Source organism: Bombus impatiens, unplaced genomic scaffold, assembly GCF_000188095.3.
Source record: "Bombus impatiens unplaced genomic scaffold, BIMP_2.2 scf_0742, whole genome shotgun sequence".
In the NCBI taxonomy this organism is placed as follows: Eukaryota; Metazoa; Arthropoda; class Insecta; order Hymenoptera; family Apidae; genus Bombus; species Bombus impatiens.
In genome coordinates this window covers 9657-28072 of record NT_177161.1, presented here as the reverse complement: position 1 = coordinate 28072, position 18416 = coordinate 9657, and the positions used below count along the sequence as shown (strand labels likewise).

The following is an 18416-nucleotide window of genomic DNA, read 5'->3' as shown; positions in this document are numbered from 1 at the left end:
AAACGCGTGTGCTCGGCAAAAACAGAATAAGCCGATGAACCACCAATGAACGAAATAAACTTAATCATTACAATCGACAATATAGAGGAAATTCGTGTCGATTTTTCCCTAACAATAAATAATGTCAATGTTTGCGTACATTTATTGTACAATTACATTATTTATATAAATGTTCTTATGCTGTACAATCACATATATGTCGAGTCAAAGTCCGAATCTGGGCCCGAGTCGTCCTCTTGGCGGAGGCTTGGGACAGGTAAGGATTCCTCACTGAAGCTATCCATTTTTTACACTGAAGTTATTTTTATTGACACACACAAAAATGTTACAGAGTTGACACAAACTCACAATGATCACACACTCGCGACATCTGTGACGTCGTTCGTGGAAAAATAGGTCTCTCCTGTCTTCCTGTAACTGGGACAAAGACTGTTTATCTGTTGAAGGATTTTAGGTAACTAGATATTAGTCTTTATAAAGGTCCTCGGGCTAGCCGATCCTGCCCGGAGAATAGGATCTGCGTGTGGCGAGCTACGGGACAGAAACCGTTGGAATGTTTACTGCCGCGTGCCGCTACAAATCTTTCTTTTAAGGAGAGCTATAGGGTTACTCAATGCCTATGTTAGACAAAGCGTTCATCCCTTGACCGCGGCTACGTTCGGCGACTAATTGTCGCCTTGAGCCCAAGCTCATTATCACAAATCTCGAACAATTACGATCGGACTGGGTGACTACAATTGTTTAATTACAGCTATGGCAGATTCTAGATTACGGTGTTAAGGAATTTTTCATATACTTTAGCCTGCCACGTGATTCTAACAACCTCGATTGAATTTATGTGCAAGTGCAAGTGCATTTTACGCAGTTTATCAAATAGTTAGCGACTATCTCTACTCGAATAACTCTACCAGTGCTATACAACTCTCAGGGTGCATGCCGTGATCGCCCACTCCTTATAATAATATCAAACAATCCCATTATTTACAACCTAACCCCAATCTACAAATTTAACGCCGTCCACTAGAATACCCATCTACTAGGTAAACAAAACAAAATAATACACCCGCCAAGCACGAACGCTCTGTAGATTGTTATCATCTGTTCCATTCGTGCTTTATAGACTAAACACTCATTCGTTAGATATTTAATTATTAAATTCAAATTATAAACTGAATTTCAGCCACTGTCTAATAAATACTGCTCGCAAACCATCTATCATTTCTTAAATCAAATATAAGAATTGTTTATTTTATAAATTATGTTGTGTGTCTAAACACAGCCCACTCAAACATTGTATCGACTGCGTGACATTGATTGTCAACAAGTCCTATAAACTAAGATCTTTCAAATTTCTTTTGTTTTTGATAGACACACCCGCTAGCCGATGAGTTATTCCGGTATATTTGGCTTGTTCTTTGTTATTATACAATTACTGCTATTTTTTACGACTGACCTCCTTTCTCGTAGTGACACGACACTATGCTATATTTAATCAAAACTCATAATTGTAGCGATAAAATACTTCCTATCAATACAATATTATTTAATACAATAATATAAAATTTAAATATCCTGGTTTAGGGCTGTTAAAGGATATAGGTTTGGGTTTATTAATTAATTGATTCACGCAGATTCGATTTTCTCCAATATATTTGATCGCCTCGTACAACACGTCTTAACACACAGAATACACTCGGTCAATTAACAGGTGGTCGACTTCTAAGACAAAAGAGCGTCGTTAGAAGTCGTACCAACTTAGCTTGTAGTAACTAGCGATCATGCCAACCTAACATTTTTCAACACTCCCTTTTGATCGTAGTTCCTACAAGCTCCATAGCTTTGGTGAAATACTGAGTCTTAACCCTATTTAAGCCTTTGGTAAGGATGTCAGCGTCATTCTCAGGACTAGGTATATACGTATAATCTAATATCCCCTTCGACACGCAGTTCTTCACATAAAAGTAACGCACTTGGACGTGCTTAGAACTTTCGGCAACTACTTCATCCTTTGACCATGAAATAGCTCTGATATTATCATAGAAGATCTTGCAAGGGCGAGGGCAATATGACAATTGGCACAACTCCCTTAACAGTAAGGAAATCCACACTGTTTCCCTTGCTGCTTCCTGCATCGTCATGAACTCCGTTTCGCACGTCGATTGAGCTATGATCGGTTGTCTTTTAGACAACCAGGATATTGCACCACCAGCGAGTATGAAGACATACCCGCTCCTGGATTTCCTATCTACCGTACAGCCCGCAAAATCCGAATCGCAAAACGCCTTCAAAGGTTGTCCCGTTCTTTGGTACACTAGTTTTAAGTCTTTGGTTTTCAACCGGTACTTGAATATCCTCTTCACTGCCTTCCAATCGGATACAGTTGGATTTGCACACCTTTGACTTAGTTTTCTTATTGCACACGCGACATTAGGGCAACTTACAGTGGCGACATACATTATATGCCCCACAGCTTGTTCGTATAATTTATTGTCGAATAATTTGTTTAGCTAGCGGTGTTGATACTCCAACCTCATGAGTAATGTCAAACAGATCCAGCATTTGACCTATCTGTATGGATTGATCAAATATCACAGTGGTGCTGTTTGGCATGCTCAGGCGGATGGATAGAAATTGAGTGTCTACACCTAGCATTCTTACGTCTAATTTGTCCTTAATCCTAGTTTTGAATATTTCAATCCACTCCTTCGTCCCAAACACAAGAATGTCATCCACATACACAGCTACAATCAAATCTTTGGACGCATTCACATACACACATGGATCGCTCACACATGGATTCAGACTCATACCCTTTAAAATACTATTGATGTGCCTAAACCACATTCTCCCAGCTTGTTTCAGTCCATACAGGCTCTTTTTAAGTTTACACACAAATTGAGTTCTGTCCTTCCCTGGTTTGGGAAATTCTGGTTGCTCCATGTATATATCCTCATCCAGAGAACTGTTGAGATACGCACATTCCACATCAATGTGCTCGTAAACCTACCCATTCTCCGCAGATAGAGCAAGCAGAATTCTTAGAGTTCTGCGTTTCACTATTGGACTGAAGGTTTCTGAGTAATCTACTCCAGGTCTCTGCCAGAATCCCCGAGCTACCAGTCTAGCCTTATACCTATCAGGGTCTCTCTTTATCACAAGCACCCACTTACAGTCTATAACGTTTCTATTTAAGTATCTTTGCACAATGTCCCACACATCTTTTCTTTTTAAATTGTCTAATTCTTTCCTTATTACGTCAGACCGCTTTTGAGCATCTGGTCCCCTCAGGGCTTCGTACACATTCACAGGTACACACAAGTTTTGAGTTTACAAACGGTCGCAGTATGAGCACAATTATCACATGTTTTCGGTTTGTGCCGTCTTGCCGACCTCCTGGGCACAATCGGTACACTCACAGCCTCCACTGGATTATTCTCACTCGTTAAATTATCCATAAAGTAGTCAGTCTCCCCTTCGTCGTTTTCGCCATCACTCTGTGTTTCGACGTCAGTCTGGCCAACTCCCCTTCCAAGTTCAAAGGCTTCTACATCCCATATCCATTCTGAGGACCTACTTTTTATATTGCTCATCTCCACTTTAGCGTTCTTGTAGGGGAACGTGTTCTCCTCGAGCCTGACATGACAGGATATTATCACCTTCTTCGTCTTCGGCAGGTAAACTCTATAACCTTTGACCTGTTTGTCATATCCTACAAATATTCCCTCATCCACCCTGCTCTCGAATTTTCTTCCGCTTGGACTCTTCAGATACCAGACTCTGCATCCAAACACACTCAGTCTGTTAATCTCCCCTTGGAGGTCACATCCCTTACCCTTCCATAATTCCAGTGGGATCTTGTCTCCGATAGCAGTGAATGGAAATAGGTTCCTTATGTGACATGGCGTGCTCACAGCCTCCCCCCACAGATAGTCAGAGTCCTGATTGGATGAGTAAACATCTAGACATTTCGACCTGTTTGCTCGTTCGGAAACCCCATTTTGTTCGGGGTTTTTAGGAACGGTCTTTCTGTGTAAGATGCCTTTCTCCTTCAGATATTTCTCAAAGTTTTCCCCCGTGTACTCACCCCCGTTATCAGTTTGGAGCGCACTTATTTTGGATTGGTGCAAAGCCTCCACTTCCACTTGGTACTCCTTGAAACATTTGAGTACTTCATTCTTCCTACTGATGATTCTGACGTGCATGAAACGAGAAAAGTCATCAATAAAGGTCTCAAAATAATTACCTCCGCCCAGCCACTTGCATTGAGTTCTGCCACTAATATCGCTGTGAACAATCTCTAAAGGGCGTTGACACATGTGGTGAGCTGTCCTCGGAAATGGTACTTTGGTCATCTTTCCTTTCACGCAGACTCCGCATGGTTCCTCATGTTTCCTCGAGTCCTCTTTCACACTACAGGGATTTTCCTCATCGCATTCCCATGTAGATGACCTAATCTCTCATGCCATGATACGATACTTTTGTATGTCTTGGCTTCAATGACCTCAATGTCGTCGTCATCTTTCCCAGGTCTCTCCTGATCATTCTCCACGGAAACGTTTGCTACATGCCTTTCAGATGGTATTGTCTCTAGGTAGTACACATTGTCTCCTACCTTTGAATTGAATATTACATCCCCATCATCATATGTACCGATGGCCTCATCCCTCGTACATACTGCCAATTGCCTGATTGAGATTAGATTCACATTTAATTCAGGTACCCACAGGACGTTCGACAAGTATAGGTTCCACCCGCCACAGGCCTTAGTCATCTTCACGACGATCGTTCCTTTTCCCTTGACTTCCAGGTACCCCTTACCAATCCTGATCTATCCAGTTTCAGGCACGAAATCCACGAACCGATGCCTGTCCGGAGTCATGTGATTTGAGGCCCCCGAGTCAAGGTAGCTGATCCTGTCCCTTTCCATGTGGCTGATAGATGATAGAGCTAGCGCGGAGATAAGTTCCTTGGACTTCGGTTTGTCTTCTGATTCTCTCTCCCTTTTGTCTCCTTGGTTTTGGTCCTCCTTATCTCCCTTTCCCTCTTGGCAGTGGTACGATATATGGCCTCATTTTCCACATTTGTAGTACTTCTTATCCTTTTGGTCTTTGTGCTTTGGTTTCGCGCCATCTTTGCTTTGTTGAGGCTTGGACCTCCATTGTTTCCAGGTCGCCATTGCGTTGTTCTTCTCGGATGAATCCATGGCCGCTTCGATCTGTTTTTCTTCAAGTAGAAGATCGGACTTCACGATCCTCACGGTTAGACTCTTATCGATTCTTAGTGTTCTAATATACATTGCATAATTTGGATCCGCCACGAGGCCGGCCAAAACGAAACATGCCATCATATGGTCTTCAATTTTTAATCCTACGTTGGAGAGCTTGTCGCATAGGTCGTATATCCTCCCGCAGTATGTGAAGATATCCATGTTGGGGGTCTTCTCTATAGTTCCCAGTTCCCGTATGCATAAAACAGTGTCCATCGACGTAGACCTCCCGTGGACGTCCTCTAGCACCTTCCAGGAATCCCTTGCTGTTTTCAAAATCCTAATTTCCCCAAGATATTCGGAGAGAATATGCCGGGAAGGCACGTGCCATGTTGTCCATCCTCATGCACTCTGGGTTCAACCTTTCTGCTGCCGTAAATCCTGGCTCTATTGCTTTCCAGCAACCCAGAGAAATTAACGAGGCTTCCGTCATTGTCTTCCAATATTCGTAATTCCCCTTTCTTAGGGCCGGCTTCATATCGCTGTCCACATCACCTATTCTCTCCTGGTCGACCATGGCGTGGTCTCTTCTTGGATTATCTCAGAAAACACAAAAACTCAAAAGTAATGCCTTTTATTACCGCAGTTTACTGCCCTGGGCCCATAACCTGTTAAAGGATATAGGTTTGGGTTTATTAATTAATCGATTCACGCAGATTCGACTTTCTCCAATATATTTTGTAATAATATATCGCCTCGTAAGACACGTCTTAACACACAGAATACACTCGGTCAATTAACACGTGGTCGACTTCTAAGACAAAAGAGCGTAGTTAGAAGTCGTACCAACTTAGCTTGTAGTAACTAGCGATCATGCCAACCTAACATTTCTCTACAAGGACGACATATCCAGTGAATTAACGGCTCCTGAACAATTGCATCTCCTTAAAATTAACGAGCAAATCTACAACATAAGTAACAAAATTATTATCTAATTTCAATCTAGTACCCAAAAACTGTTCAACATAAATTCACTATGCTCAAAGTGCATTCCCTTACAAATGATATCGATGTTTAGATATTTATTTGCTATATTATTGATATTATTTGTTATAGGGCCAGACCACCGACCTCGGCCAGGACTATCCTGATTCGCCTTCAACATGGCCACAACCAACATAATATTAACTACGATAAAAAACCAAAATTAATAATTTGACTCTAACTATCGCATCTATAATACGACTGGCCTGTATACATATTAAATAATTTATAGTAAATAACTTGTTTATAAATACACCTTGTCATATTTATCTACACTATCCTTTATCTTACGACCTACACCCACCTTGACCTACACATTATCGTTATTCCTTTATATTGTTCACAAAACGTTATAACGCAATATTTCCAAATTCTATCATGTTTAATTCGGAAATATTATAATGGAACTTTCGGGCAGCCGACTATATCAGCCCAACTGTCTCGGGGTTCAAAGTAATTTCCTGTGCTCCCAGGTTTTTTCTTGTAACGCGATTTGGTAAGTAGATAGCTGTCACTGTACGACACTATATAAAATAAATTAGAACCTACTCTAATGTAGCTACAGCTACAAACTCACATCGAAATACTCGAGGAGCGGCTAAATAGATAGAAATAAACTGAAAATATGGGTAAATGCAACCTCACTATATTCACATTAAGGAAAGGTACCACATCTCTTATTATTCTCAACCACCACATCATACAGCAAAACAGTTAGATAATCAGGTCTTTGCCCGGACCATCTACATCCAGACAAATTTGTTTGGAAACAACACAGACATTCTACCAGTGAACAATTACCAGAAAATAAACTATCGCTACATAAAACAAGTTTACTATGGATGTTCGTAAAAACCAGAAATTCTTTCGAAGAATAGAAAAGCACTGATCTGGTATATGGTCAGTTATGACCATAGAATAGGTGCTAATGGGTCGATGTAGATTAGCGGTGAATTCGCATATAGTACAGATATACACATTTATATTATACAGAGTGTTTTTTCAAATTATTCTTTCGGATAACCATTCCGATGAAAACAGTTCTTCTTGTACAAAAGCAACAAAGCTTTTTCGTAAAGTGAAAATGCGTCGTTCAAAAGACAATTTTTTTTCAAACGATGAAATTAAATGCAAATTTATCTTCATGCTTCATGGTGAATTTCACATTGTTAGATTTGTAACCAATCAGGCCAAAGAAATTCCTGATGCTCTGATTGTAAACACAGTCAATCGATTTTCCAATGAAAATAAATCCGTTATCATTGTCGAATAAGATATTAATTTGTTAATGTCATTATGACGATCGATCAGTTCGTCGAAAACGACAGGACCGAGGAAAAACTGAAGCAAGAAAGAGAAAAGGATAATCCGAACTTATTTAGTGATTAAGCTCAATTAAGCGGTTCAATGTAACAGAATCCTTTATTTTGTTCTTTATTTTTCAAAATACTTCTAATTTCACAAATAAATTTGAAAGACGTATAAAATAATTATATTTAAAATAATATAAATTGATAGTCTCGTGATTATCGCATTCTCAATTTAGTTTTCGATATATTTATCCGCGAATCGACGAACTTTAGTGCAAATAAAATTATTATCATGTAACTACTGTGGGGGAAAGGGGCCGCGCCTTCGACAAGCTTGAGAAGTGTTTATCCAGCGAATACTACACGCATGTAAATACACCGTAAATACGCCGCAATAATTACAAAAGATGAGGTTAGAAAGGAGTTAAGAGTGAAAAATTTGAGTGCACTCGTAGGTTATACGCGAAATGATTAGCATAAAATAATAACTGTTCTATTTCGAAAAATAATATCAATTATCAATTTGTTCAGTATTTGTATAATTAACTTGTTTTTATTTCAAGCAAGCTATTAAAAAGACTAACCCTAACGCAACACATTGATGACATTTACATTTAATTGGTTTACAATAGACATTTCTTACAACCTATGCAGTTATGCACGGGACATTGAGTTAGCCCAATTCTCGTTTATATATACTATAAACAGAAGAAAAGAGATAGATTTGTGGTGGACTTGGGCAACCAATACTGACCCATACGCTGCCTCAGCACACAACTATCGGCTGACTACACTATAGTACTATCGACAGTTATTTGCGAATATCTCGGATACTAATATATTCAATATAATAATATATTCGGATAATATATTCAAAACCCATCGAAATCGAAGAGGAAGTAATTTTTTTCCACAAGTCCACTCATTATCATATGTTTATCTATGGTTTAATTCAGTACCTATGTATATTCCTCTATACATATGTAAATAATAAATCTCTGAGACAGAAATACTCGTAGAGTTGCAAGCATTATAGATGTCCGACGTCCAATTAAAAAAAGTTTCACGCATCTCAATAAAAAATCAATAGATAACAACGTACTGCTCCCAATCAACATAGTCCAAGTATTCTCTCATAGCAATATTAGTAACTTACCAAAAATTAGCCGCCTGAATTACTTTAGGGTAAAATGGGGAAAAATCAGAAAAAATTACATGACGCAATGCCACAAATGCCAACTGTTATGTCATATCTCACAAAACTGTAACCTTAATTATCGGTGCGTAAAATATATTGAGTCGCATTGACCAGGCAAGTGCAAAATAAAAAAAAGAAGACGCGGAAACAAAGACAAAATCAAACCTGCGACCCCTCCTATCCAACATAAGCTAAGTATTCGAAATAGTCATAAACAACCCCCTAGTCCCCTTCCGCACAAAAAACAACGTAATCCAACACAATCAAATCGGCTTCCGACACAAACATTCCACACTGTACGCAATAAATAAACTAACGTCAGACATCTGGTGGGCTCCCAATGTAAAGCAACGAGTAGCCGCCTGCCTTGAAAAAGCATTCGATATAGTAAAAATTTTAGGCCTTATATACAAAATATGTATTTCTTTGGGCAATAAACGTTATAATTAAAATTAAAAAAGCACTCGTTTTCGTTTGATCACGAAAGTTAAGCAACGCTAGGCACGAATGCTACTTAGATGGTTCACCGTTTGGGAACTCCGTGTGGTATTGGTTTTTTCATTTTTACAATTTTTTTTTTTTGCTTTCCTTAATAATCTATTTTTAATAATCTATGATATAAGCATCGAAAAAAAGAAATATTTTAGTACTACGCGACTATTGCCATACATTGTATCATTCTCATTTTTACATACATCTGTTTTTTTAATATTCTTTTTTTCTTGAATATTAAGAGCAAGTAACAAAACTACTTACTTCAGCCAACTCTCATACCACGTTGAGTGCACTCGTTCTCGTCCGATCTCACATCATCGTCATTAGCATCTCGAGTATCTAATTACTACGGCTACTTGTCAAATTCTGTAATAATCATATTTGCACTAGTAAATATCTTCTCTATTACATAACAACAATGATTAATCCAAATGAAGATTCGTTACACTCACCTAACCCTAATCATAATGTGAACCCGACATATATATGCTCGAAATAATATATTTCCTGACTCTTCTCCGACATATATATATTAAACATAGATACAAACATACAAATAAATTAAAATAAACGTTCCAGCAAGTGTTTTAAGGAGACTGTGATTTGCCAAAGTTGATCTATCTTCGAATAAAAGGAGTTAGCATGATTTAGCTCACGATTAAAGCAATATGTGTTGATCGGTGTAGAATAAACTGTTGGTTCTAAGACATATTAAAGGGACATTAAGAGAAAATTGCTGGTTGACATTGGAAGAAGAAATAATACCGTCTACTATTTTATTTACAAATAAGATGTCAAACATTATTCTCTTAATTTTATATAAAATATAAAAAAAGGATTTATATGTTTATGATACCAAACATACTTTTGCATGAATATAACGAAAACTAAGACCGAGCATTCGTATCTATAAGAAAATGTTGTTCAGAATCATGATCTCACGATATATTTCAAGGGCATCGAAATCGATGAGCAAGTAGCTCTTCGACAGGTTCACCTGCTCTAATAATGACATTTCATTAAATTTTTAAGACGTCGTATTAAGAAAACGAAAATTTGTTATGCCTATGAAGCGGAGATACACGTTTGCATAACACCGAAGTTATCTTTTTCAAAAAGCACTTTTTAGTTATGACTGATCAGAGAATATTTTCAATCGGAGAAAGGTTCATGCAAATTGAGCATTGAGCATGAGTCTGTACCATTCAGATTTCTATATAACATAACAATACTAAAAAATATGAAAGCAGAAGAACCGATTAAACACCGTATGAATTTGGACATTATTTTAGAAAATGAAAATCATCGAAATGTAGATAGAAGCGATATGCTTAATGAAATAGAAATATTTTGTGACATATACAGTAAAAATTTGTTGTATATAACAGCAATGCAATGTTCGAATATGATACATAAAATTAAGGATTTATTTTCCAATTTTATGTTACTTTATGAATATTACTAATTATTCCAATCGCTTCTGCAGGGCGTGCTTTCTCTAGATTAAAATTAATTAAAAATTATATACATACTACTATGTCCCAGGGAAGACTATCTAATTGATTATTTAATTTGAATAAATTATGTGAAAATTGAAATTACGAAGATATAATTATTGATTTTGCATTTAACAAAACGAGAATAATAAATTTTATGAAATAATTGTACCTCACTAAGTTTCAAAATAATAAACATTTCAGATACGGGTATTTTTGTTAATATGTACTCAATCATCGAGTCATTATTTTGTTATTATTATTACTAAAAACTTTATAATTAGAATAGGAATAAATTTTCGTCAAAGAAAGTTATGAGCTACGGAGGTACATGTCTTTTCTGTTTCTAATTTGTAATGCTATACATGTGTATAATAATATTATTTTGTCAGAGCGAGACTTTTAAATATAATGTATGTAGTATCGTGGACGAAAAGCCTAAGAGATATTGGGCGAACCATGAACGCTAAGAGATATGGGGCGAACCATGAACGATGTCGCGAGAGCCGAGGCGCCGTCGGGTCCATCAATGTGTCATCGGACTTTTCAAGTGCATAGTTTCGTAGAAAAGACCTACGTGACCCTGGCTACGAGCGTCTGCAGGACACGTGTGCGGTGGGCCTAGCAAAAGACAAGAGAATGCTACAACGGCCAGAGAGCGGGTCGAGAAGCAGCGTGGGAGTCGAGAAGCAGAGCTTGAGAGTGGCGTTACCGAGAGAGTGTTGATTGCGTTTTGTGAAAGTCGAGTCGTATTCTAATCATTTACTTGTGCTGCTTTCTGTACGTTTGGCGTGAATGGTTCAGGTTGAACAACAATCGTCTTTTCTGTCCAATTAATATCTGTATCATCCATTCCTTTGTAAACATATATCATATCACGATATTACATGTATGTAAATATGTAATTTTAAAAATAAGATTTTGTTTACAAAAACTGTTTGTTATGGGACTAGAAACATTCTCGAGGAGGTAAGGTTCTAAACAAATGTTCTCCTTTCTTATTGAATGTCAGAGATAGGGATACCTGACACGAAATATCAAGGTCTAATATCGACAGTCAATAAGGAATAACGAATAAAATTATATTAGCTATTAGATTTTCATAACTTATTCATTTTTCTTCCTTTAGGAAAGACATTTATTCTTCCGTTTTTATTCAAAATTATTATTTGCAATTGATTTTAGAGAAAAACTTTCCATTAGTCTATTTGCAATAAAAAGATCCTTCCCTTATGAATCTTATGAATCGATTTGCAATTGACAACTAAATTGTAATAAAAGAACATAATGAACGATAAATCCAAATTCGTAATCTAGAATATTGTATAACTATTACGTGTTTTAAATGTAGGTACACACACATGTAATATATTTTGCATATGCACACATTTATATATTTTATTTTACATACATTTACATATTTTAACATACTATATACACACAAAATTTCGCACTATAATAATCGTTATTTATAGTAATCGATATTAAAATAATTATTAAATATTTGTTTAATTAATCCTAAAATTGAAGTATAATTATGAAAATGTTAACAAAAGAATTACGTTTAGATTTCATAAGCATATCGCAAAGTGACCGATTTAACCAGCGATCGTACAGAGGTCCCACATGTAGTCCTGAAGTATAACTAATCAGCAAACAACGCTACCTCATCGTCGACATTATATCATGCTAGCGCATCATCATAGAGTTCAGTACTGTTTAATCTGTTGAGATAAATGTCATGTTGGTATGATCACTAGTTCCTACATGCGAAGTTGGTACGACTTCTAACGACGCCCTTTTGTTTTAGCTTCTGCCACGTGTTAATTATCTGAGAGTATCCGGTGTGTTCATATGGCTGTACATGGTGGTGAAATACAGAATATAAAAACTGAATCTGTGTGAATCAATTAAATATCGAACTCCAAAACCTATTTAATAACAGGGGTAGTGCAGTAACCGAAATGGAAATTATTCTACATGCAAAAGTAAGTCGTAATAACAAATACAGTTTTCTTCTTTTATATTTTTTGTATTTTTACTGCATTTTTGATTTTCATATACATAACCGTCTTTCATTAAAAGAAGAATTTAATTTCTGAAGGATTTTTCATACAAATTTGAATAATAACTGTTATTTTTGTTGTCTTATTTCAACCTTTGTCCTTGTTTGGGCTACTGTATCGCTTATTTCTTTTTAATGTTTGCATTGTTCATAGGCTGTACTAATTTTGTGTAAGTAATTTAGAAATATATGAGGTCTTGCAAATCAAATAATTTGATGTAGGAAATTCTTGATTTTCATAAAATAGTTCTGAACTGCTATGACTGCGTGGAAACGAAGTTCGGAAATGAAATATAGAGTAAGTAAACTTCTTCGCAATCGTATGTTGAGAGAATACGGTACACGTTTCATTTCTCCTTTCGTATGATCTTCTTGTAGACTAATCATGTTTCTTCTAATAATCTTTTATTTCACGTATCTGATTGGCCACAATTTTTTAAGAATAAATTTTTATAAATTTCTTTTTTGTTAAAGTTATTTTTTCTTTTTTAATTTATCTTTTATTACAGACTGTCACATTTCAATAAGAAAAGTTCTATTTATTTAATATTATTTATGTTTATTTCTACATAGAATTATTTATGGCATATTTATACTTAGGCTAAGTCTTTAAATTTGTTGGTTACTGCAAAACAAACATAACAAAGTATTTAAGTTGTTCTTAGATTATTATAATTTGTGAATTTGTCTGAATTGCTATTCTTCTATGATAAAATGATCTTAGCTTAATGCTGTTTTTGCTTTTTAATAAAATTTGTCAGTCCTTGTCACTATTTTTCTTTGTCAGAAAAAAATCACCATCCTATTGTTGTTTTTTAATGAATTTTGTTGTAAATTCTTAATATTATCCAATATATTTTTCTTACACATATTATACATTTTGTTTTCATCTGTTTTGTATTTTATGCTATTTTCTGCATTCACTGATCGTTCTTGTCTCCCAGCTACTCTAACTTTGATTACCCTTTTAGTTATTAATAGCAGTTTCATATGCAAGTAACTTTAATTATTTTTTCTATATTTTTAGCATATTTATATACTTCACTATAAGTAGATTATTCTATTCTTTCTTTCTTTTATCCAGGAAGTATTTGTGTTATTTCTTCTATTATTGTTCAGTTTAAATTTATTATTATTTCTGTACCATTGGCTTCATAACTCTATTTGAGTTTATTATGTGTGTATTACTTTTTGCTATGTTTTCCTGTCTAATTATGTGTTCTCCCATGTTTGCCAGTTTTAACATGTAGTTTATGCCTCATTTTATTATTTTGTGTTCCAAGACTATTCTTGTTGCTTTTAATCACATAATCTGGCATTACATGGTATTTCAGTATGTATAATATTCTTTTTAGGAAATGTGTTTGTGTTTTATCTATTCTTGTTGAGTAGTGGAGAACCCATATTCTTATACCATATACCTACACTGTGTATGGTTGACTTTGTTTTTATGTCAGATTACCATTAAAGCATTAATTTCTGTTCATACCATGAATGTTTTCGCTATAATATAAGTTGGGTTATATATATTTTTCTCCTCGTACAAAATACCAAAAGTTGCCTTTGCCAAATCAATTTATATATTGATCACTACTTGTGAAACAATTGATCACTAAACTCAAAACTGTTATTTTTCGTTCTCATATTCATTTTCATATTCATGAAATAACATTAGAGGATACAAACAATGACCAGAAAAGAGCGATGCCCTGAAACAAAGTTTAATCTCAAAATATCATTTTGGGTTCTTCTACTTTATCTCTTATTTACAACCTTTTTATAATAATAGTTTTTCCTCTCTTTTCTTCTTTTAATTTTGTCTGACTCTTCTATTACCTCACTTTTTTTTGTTAGTTTGCTTCTTTCTTCTGTCCATTTTGCTTTGTTCATCTGCTCATTTTCTTTTCTTTTCTCCTACCTTTATCTATATTCTGGTATCTTCCTATTATAATATAAAATCTCTCTTAATTAATGATAAATTTTTCTTACCTTCTTTAATTTGTCTTTCATATTCTTTGTTCCTTTCAACACCAAATGTCCAAATTGGACAAATTATTTAAGTGATTTAATTGATTCAAATGATTAATTGATTCAAATGATTTAAAATCATTCCTTCATTTCCTTTATTGTATAACTTATTTTCTTTGCTCCTACTTGTTGTTTGTTTTTTGTCTTCTACCGCTATTTTACACTTTGTAATTTATTTTAGTGACCTTTCTCTTGTGTTTCTTTCTTATTGTTATGGTTACCGCTGCCCTCTTGAGCTTCTTTTATTTTGCTATATTTTCCTAACGTCTGTCTTACTTTTTCTTGATTTTTTACTAAATTCACTGTCAGAATTTGTATTTTCTTGTTTTCCTTTTATTACACTCTATATTGTTTCCTTAATGTCAATGGCATGAATTTTGCAATTTGGCCAATTGTGGAAATTTACAACTAAACATGAAAAGCAATTAAATAACTCCGGAAATGAATGTATCTGAAATTTTCTTTCAAACATTACTTTTTATACCATATTCAAATGTAATTGTGAAATCAATTTTAATTTTTATATACTTATTTTGCATTATACATCATATATATATATAATTCTTTGTATCATAATAATATAAGGAAATGACATTTTGATAAATAAACTAAGGAAAATGACTACTATTTTTGATACTTATATATGTATACATATATGTATATACATTATTTTGACATGGAATTCAATACACACCTCAATTTAAACAAAAAAAGAAATGGAAGTAGAATTTGTCACGAAAGCTGAAAATTTTCACATTTATGCTTCACATTTATGCTCCAGGCATGAAACCCATGATATTTTCTCTTCACTTTTTAATTATATTCCCAATTATTTCGATTTTTCTAAATGCCCTTTCACGCATTTTTGCACACGCTATCTTTCCCGTGTTACTATTTCTGTTAGAATGTTAAATTATCTGTTAAATTACATTGCCTGTTAAAATTTAAAAAATTGAAAAAAAGTCTGTTAAAATTCATTTTTTAGGAAATTTGAAGAGTTCTCGTTGCCAGAAATTTAAGGTGAATGGATTTTGTGATATTCAGGCAAACTGACTCCCGAGTAAGATAAAACTTCATAAATTCTTTCCTATGGTGCTTTGGTAAGTTCGTTTCTTTATTCGTTTTTAATTATGGAATAATTATACCATTTAAAGAAGGTGATAAAACTCCATGTATGCGTTATCTTTTCTATGCGTTATTTAAAATTACAAATGAAAAGAATACGTTTCATTTTTGTTTTGTTATATACATATTTGTATTAATGGGATCATAATTCTTGGGATCATAAGATACCAATATTCTGTTTTGAGTGAACCCAAAAAGAAAACAGTTTACCTCACGACGTTTATGAGGTTGAAATTCTGAAGGTAGGTCTCTTTTATCTTTTCTTGTGGTTCTTACAGCTGAGACCTTTGGATTTTAACTCGTAAACAAGTTCGCTTAATGTGCGATTTATAAATATTTACATAGAACTGTCCAGTTAATAAGGTTGTTTTCTTCCTGAAAGTACGAACTGGCACGGTCGAATTACGATTAAATTCTTAGCTCGCGTGCTAACGTCGAAATATCTGCACACACGAGGTTTTTGAATAATTTCTATCGAATTCATTTTCTTTGAAGATTCTCCACCGGTACAACATTTTGGGACCAACATTTATATTTGATAAAATATTACCAACGCTACCGTATAACATGGCTAAACGCAAAGCAAAGATAACTTTTATATTATCATTGTTTGAATTGTATGTATTGCGAGAAAGATTATTTATTTCCATAATTACCTTTTTCCCTAACCAATGCCTCATTTTCTTTCATAAATACAAATTTAATAGATCGGCAATAAAATATTGACGAGGGTTCAGAGGTTCAGGTTTTGACCACAGCACTTAATTATATTCATCTAAAAAGCAAATACAAACAAAAGCAATTACAAACAAAAGTTCTGTTTCAGATGAACTTTGTGTAAAGTGACTTGGAATCCAGCTTTAACTGGTTTAAAACATGCATGGATTATACTCTTCGCTATTCCCAGGACATTTATGAATTATTGTGTCTGTCCTTCTCAAGTTAGAAATTCCACTTTTTGTGAAAACGCTATTGTAATTATCCGAAAACAGTTTATTTAACATTATTTGGCGTCCTTTAGCCTTGTGCCTATTCGTTTCTATACATGACCAACATATTCTTTCTTTTAAACAACAATGTCTTCGTATGTCTTTATGCGTTTCGCTATCTCCATCTCCAATACATGTACTATACTTGGCATGATGTTTCTTTCCTGATCTCATAAACATTTCTGTGATGACATAAGTTTCCACTTTATCAGCACTGATATGGTTTATAGTGCAATTATCTTTGTCACCTTCATACTAATCATTGTACTGTTTTGTGCCCGTTTTATTCTCCCATGCAACGCTGCAAGATTGGGAAACCTAGATTTTACAATTATATCAAGCACATTCTTACTGTGTTTCCCGAGGAGTGTAGCAAGCCCGAACGAAGAATTCAATTCTCTCATTTTCCTGGCGTTCTCTCTTCCGAAACGCTAACTTTTCTTCTGTCTTTTTCGGTAGCTCTCGAAATTGGACGATTAGATACCCGTAAGACAACAGAATGTAAATTTTCCGGACAGCCGTAGTATCTATTGATAGCCGATCCCTGAAAAATATCCATTAGTCCACAAAATAAATTTATCTTTTCCATTCCGTTCTCTAAAAGTCGCCAACACAATCCTGCGATTTATTTCAGATGACTTTTGGTATGGATTGGCATTGCCAATTAGTGGAGATGAGTTGAAAAATTTCATCCAGTACTCATACTTACTTGCAATTTTGGAACCTAAGCCGCGGTTTCTGGTTCTAGAAGATTGAATTTTTCTTTTACAATTCTTGCAAATAACACTAGTCGCTATCATCGAAAATACAGCAACAAAGTTCAAGATATATTAACTAAGATCACTTGCAAACACTTCATTCTTATCTCTATTTTACAATTTTTTAGTTGATACGCTTGTTATTCGGTTCAGCAACGTGTATCATTCGAGTTACAGTTGATGTACACGCAGAACGCCATATTAGACCTGATGTAATTTTCGTGAACCCATCTGCTGCTATATACGTACTGCAGCTAGTTCTCATTACGAACGTTATCGCTATAAGGTTCATTTCATATCAAGCATTCTGTGCAAAGCAACAGTAATGTGTGATGTTGCCAATATTGAATCGCTTCTTTAAGAGGAAGGCATTCGAGATAGATTGCTTTCATCTTTGATTCTGTTTGGTTTCAGTTTTCTTGAGAAGTACGCAACCGGGTGTAACATACCGTTATCTTGGGGTTGTTTTAAAACGGCTCCTAAACCATCACCATTTGCATCTGTATAAATGAATATTTCTTTGTTTTGCTCATATGTTGCTAGGGCCGGACTTGAACAGAGATGTTCCTTGATCCTCTGAAATGATTTCTCACATTCTTCATTGCAGATGAATTTGACATTTTTCCTTAATAAGTTATGAAGTGGTTCCAGGAGTTTGCAGGCATCTTCCATAAATTTATAATAAAAATTAATTTTCCCCAT

The 18416-nt window shown here is 35.0% G+C and overlaps 2 protein-coding genes and 1 long non-coding RNA gene across 3 annotated transcripts; 1 reads left to right on the top strand and 2 right to left on the bottom strand.

Moving 5' to 3' along the window:
• Positions 1 to 3263: 3263 nt before the first annotated feature.
• Positions 3264 to 3917, bottom strand: LOC117152167. Its single transcript, XM_033322981.1, has 2 exons — positions 3833 to 3917; positions 3264 to 3777 (listed from the first exon to the last, which is right to left on the bottom strand). Exons 1-2 carry the CDS (start codon positions 3898 to 3900, stop codon positions 3303 to 3305), a joined length of 543 nt encoding a protein of 180 aa, XP_033178872.1. The 5' UTR covers positions 3901 to 3917; the 3' UTR covers positions 3264 to 3302.
• An 8509-nt stretch (positions 3918 to 12426) lies between these two features.
• Positions 12427 to 16342, top strand: LOC112213536. Its single transcript, XR_002947423.2, has 3 exons — positions 12427 to 12737; positions 15828 to 15942; positions 16246 to 16342. It is a non-coding gene; the product is annotated as an uncharacterized LOC112213536 (long non-coding RNA).
• A 494-nt stretch (positions 16343 to 16836) lies between these two features.
• On the bottom strand, positions 16837 to 18416 carry LOC105681294. Its single transcript, XM_012390231.1, has 2 exons — positions 18164 to 18416; positions 16837 to 17138 (listed from the first exon to the last, which is right to left on the bottom strand). The coding sequence occupies exons 1-2, from the start codon at positions 18414 to 18416 to the stop codon at positions 16837 to 16839; spliced, it is 555 nt and encodes a 184-aa protein (XP_012245654.1).